The sequence below is a fragment of the Photinus pyralis genome, unplaced genomic scaffold, assembly GCF_008802855.1.
Source record: "Photinus pyralis isolate 1611_PpyrPB1 unplaced genomic scaffold, Ppyr1.3 Ppyr1.4_LG2, whole genome shotgun sequence".
In the NCBI taxonomy this organism is placed as follows: Eukaryota; Metazoa; Arthropoda; class Insecta; order Coleoptera; family Lampyridae; genus Photinus; species Photinus pyralis.
The window spans coordinates 9,894,592-9,898,946 of record NW_022170403.1 but is presented as its reverse complement, the minus strand read 5'-3'; the positions used below and the strand labels follow the sequence as shown (position 1 = coordinate 9,898,946).

The 4,355-nt window shown below is 35.6% G+C and overlaps 1 protein-coding gene across 1 annotated transcript; it reads right to left on the bottom strand.

Annotated features, from left to right (window-relative positions):
* Nucleotides 1–281: 281 nt before the first annotated feature.
* LOC116164748 (DNA mismatch repair protein Msh2) lies at nucleotides 282–3,768 on the bottom strand. Its single transcript, XM_031478965.1, has 9 exons — nucleotides 3,750–3,768; nucleotides 3,158–3,523; nucleotides 2,144–3,104; nucleotides 1,653–1,970; nucleotides 1,152–1,606; nucleotides 1,009–1,100; nucleotides 740–962; nucleotides 566–655; nucleotides 282–514 (listed from the first exon to the last, which is right to left on the bottom strand). The coding sequence occupies exons 1-9, from the start codon at nucleotides 3,750–3,752 to the stop codon at nucleotides 365–367; spliced, it is 2,658 nt and encodes an 885-aa protein (XP_031334825.1). The 5' UTR covers nucleotides 3,753–3,768; the 3' UTR covers nucleotides 282–364.
* Between the last annotated feature and the right edge of the window lie 587 nt (nucleotides 3,769–4,355).

Below are 4,355 nucleotides of genomic sequence, written 5' to 3'. Positions count from 1 at the left end.
CTTCTGCTTAGAAGCGCTGCTAAGTCGCCCAGTGCGAAGGAGCACTTACGAGTATTTACTTTGAATTTTGCAAGTATAAGCATTTGCTTATTTTTATTTATACGGGCCATTGTGTCATAGTCCATAAAATAGCTTCATTTCTGATGAGCCTTAGGTATCCAGTGTACAATCGGCTCATCCTAATTCGTTGTCCGGTAGTTCCTCCACTACTTCTACAAGCCTTACCTAATGTAATCTGTTCCCCCGTAAACACTTCTATCTCAATGAATAAAACAAAAATATTCGCTCAATTATTTAATGTGTACGATTGGACCTTACTAAAAAACATACATGTGAATGACTCAGGAACTCTGAAACTAGGATATTAATCCGACAACAGTCCCTTAACAAAAAGATTTCTCTCCTCTATATCATTTTTGATTGAACATAACTGTGATAAAAGTTCTTCATCAGATAGGTCCAAATTTAAGTTTTTACAGTTTGCCAAGGCCTCCTTCACGATATTATTACCTTCCTAAAAAAGAACATACTTCAATATTTCCGCAGCAAGTGAAAATAATATCACCTGTACAATTTTACATTTTAAACTGGGTTCAAAATCCTTAATAAATTTCATTTCATTACCTTCCAGCTGTTCAAGATGTTCTGCTGCATTCTAAAACAAAGATATTCCTTGTACCTTCTCAGACAATAACTTCTCAACTACAAAAAAGGTAAAAAGTACTAAAATTCCACTTACTTCAAGAACATCTTTGGGGAACTCTGCCAAACGAGCGCAATGAATTCCATAACTTCTATCACAAGCGCCTTCCCTGACCTGGTACAATGGTGTAATTGTTTTTTCTGTTGTAACTGCTGTCACATGTATATTATGTACTGTTGGATACTTTTCAGATAACTGTGTGATTTCATGGAAATGAGTTGCAAACAATGTGAAGCACATTGTTTTCGTAGCCAAATATCTAAAGAGAACGGGGATAAAGAATCAAACCTTCATAAAATACATACTCTGCAATAGCCCATGCTATACCGCAACCGTCGTAGGTAGATGTGCCCCGCCCTAATTCATCAATTATAACCAATGAATTCGATGTGGCGGTCTGAAAATGTTAATATATTTACACATTTCAATATCAAATTACCCCATTAACCTTTATAATGCTAGAAGTCTCCACCATTTCTAGCATGAAAGTTGACAGGCCTTTTATTTCGGAATCATTAGCACCTACCCTTGCCAATATGCAATCGACAACAGAAATTTCGGCTTCTACACAAGGGACTAAGCTACCTATGTGAGCTAATAAAACTGCAATCCCAACGCTTCTAATATACGTGCTCTTCCCGCCCATATTAGGTCCAGTCATTATATAAAATACAGCTTCATTCGCTTTAAAATTTACATCGTTTGGAATAAATGTTAATCCATCCTGTAGCTCTAAACAAGGGTGTCTAACTTTTGTCAGCGATAGTACACCAGAGCCTTCCTTGTGCATTTTCGGTCTAACAAACTGTATGGGTGAATCGGCAGCGACAGTTGCAAAGGAGACGAGAACGTCTACTTTGGCTACGTGGAGATTCAAATTTCGTACGGTATTTCCATAACCGGCTAAAGGCAGTTTAAGAATGAATGCAACGGTTAGTAATCAACGCACCTGCTACTTCCAAAATTTCTTTGACAACTGATTTTTGTTCTTTTTCATAATTTGTATTCAGCTCCATGTAATCACTGTTTAGCTGCTTCAAGGCGTTGTTTGAAAATCGAACACCTCCCTTGATCGCATCAATGATGATGAAATTTTTATTTTTCCTTAATGCTTGTTCTTCCTTTAAGGTGACTCTGAAAAAGTATCCGTGCTGCTCTGTACATTCTAATTTTATCGATTTTCCGGCTTCAAATCCTAATTCGCTTGCGGCAGAGCGTAAAACTTTTTGCATTTTTTCTTCAATTTTCGTTTTTTTGTTTGTTAATTCTGCAAAATAAGGTATGATCTGATATCACTGAAATATATGGAAGGGGATAAGCCTAGTAAATGAAATAATTTGGGAGTAGATAAACTTATGTTCATTAAGAAAATATTCAGTTGTTTAGGTAATCTCGTTGTGAAAACAACATAGCCAAAAATGTAAAAATTGAAAATAATACCTTGCAGTTGATCATTAAATGATGCTACTACAAAATATTCCCCACGATCTACCAAGTTCAAGTCTAGTGTTTCTTCAATCATACTTTGATACCGCTCCATGTCCAGCAAAACGTCACAGATAGGATCAATAAGTATGGACTTAATACAAGTATTCTCAGCCTTCCTCAAGACATTTACGATCGAAGGTACATTCCCAACAGTCTGATACACTCGATAACAATCTTGTAACGACGCCTTGCAGTTAGTTAACTTTTTGCTCCATAGTAATAAGTCTGGAGTGCGTGTTAAACAGTTACTATGTAGCATATGGCGAAGTTCGGAATTCTGAAGAAGTGTCTCGACTACTTCTAATCTTTCATTAATAACGTTTATGTCCCTTAGAGGCTGTTTAACCCATTTGGCGAGCAGTCGCCGACCTTGTGCTGTACAGCATTTATCCAGAACGCCTAGAAGACTACCATGCACAGCCGTCTTATTGTTATAAGAAGATTGTGACTTAGGAAAAAGATTGAGAGCCGAAATCGCAGCGCTGTCCAGGCGTACAAATCGATCAGCAGTGTAAATACTTATTTTAAATTGATTATAATTGCTTTCCTCAGCCGCTAAGTTTAAATATTTGATTCCCGCTTGTAAACAACTCATTGCTTCTGTTAACCCCATTTCAGGAATGCCACTAGCATTTCTCTCTTGGTCCTTAAGAAAATACAAAAGCCTATTTAAGTCTTGAACTACATCATCTGTTCCAAATTCCGTTTTTTTAAATTTCGTTACTAGAATTTGATTTCTTTGAAGCACCGCGTGTAAAGTGACCAACTCTGGTGCGTCACCACTCTGAATAATACATTCTTTAGGACTAATTTGCGCAATTAAAGCTTCCAACTCGGTGAAAAGTTCATTATCATTAAATTCAGAAACATAAAATTGTCCTTCTGTGGCATCTATACAGCTCAAAGCAACTGCCTGAAAAAAAAACTACTGTATGAAGTATGAAGGGCAGTGAGTAGATAACTTACAAAATTCTTGCCAAGTTTAATGGTCATAACAGCGCTGTTGACGATAACCTCGTTGGTTTCAAATAGCAGTTCTTCAAATTGCGTTAGATTTCCAGGTGATCCTTTGTACTCTAAAGTCCAATCATTATTCTTACTTTGGGAAGGTTTTACAAAAACTTCGACACGATACTGTTTTACCAATAGTAAATCTCGTACAAATTTTTCAAAGTTTCCTCGACTGAGCACCAGATAACTGAGTTTCGGTTGTTCCCCCATGTATTTAACAGTATGGGTGCCGAACAAGTTTTGTGCGGCATATGAGGCGTCATCTCCGTGAACGGTATAAAATTCGGAACGATTAAAAAATCGAATTGTTGTAGCTGGTTTCTGTAACAATAGAATCACTTTTATTTGTTACTCAAATGTAAACGATATCTACGATATACATATTTACAGAATTAATTCAATAAGTTCTGAGGGATTTGTACATCGAATGCACAAAAATAAATCAATTTTAGAGAGAGTCGTGGAAATAATAATAAGTATTGCCTTATAAATATAATTGAATTTCACAAAAACAATAATGGAAGGCAAAGTTGAGAGTAGACAATACCATCTGTCCATCCACTTAAGGGTGTAATCCAGTAGTACAACATTTATGCGAAAATAGTGCGATTTATATTTCGTCTCAATTCTGTAAAACTTGAGATGAAAAACGGGGTTAATTTTTTTCGTATAAATTATACATTTAAAAAGTATGCTACAGAACAAAATTTTAATATTTAAGAAAAAACAATTTTTTAGAGCACTGCCAATAAAAAGTGAACTTTTATAGGTAAATTGGCGTCAACACAAATTATTTTAAAAATCTCCCTGTAGCATACTCAGAAAAAACATTAGCAAACCATAGAGCCATCGACCACCCTTTCACATAAACTACAAAAATTTTTAGACGAAATATTCATTCAAAATTTTTTACATAAACTTGTAGCATTTAGTGAAGTCATTCACCATTTATAAATGTACAGTAGGCAACACATCATACGGCAAGCCTGACTTCATTAGCGGCATTGTTGCGTTTATCGGGACTAATTTACAAAAAGAAACCGGATTCATTAGAACGTATTATAGTTCCATAATATACTGGGTAATATAATTCTCACGTAAATGTAATTTATTTTTGGGCGAATTAAAAGTTTGCGTCATTTCAGACGTTTTT

Excerpts from the sequence above, each read along its gene's own strand:
- LOC116164748 (XM_031478965.1), bottom strand. Across the intron at positions 1,101-1,151 it reads AGACTTCTAGCATTATAAAG|ACCGCCACATCGAATTCATT; the intron begins GTTAATGGGGTA and ends TAACATTTTCAG. Across the intron at positions 963-1,008 it reads ATAGCATGGGCTATTGCAGA|ATATTTGGCTACGAAAACAA; the intron begins GTATGTATTTTA and ends CGTTCTCTTTAG.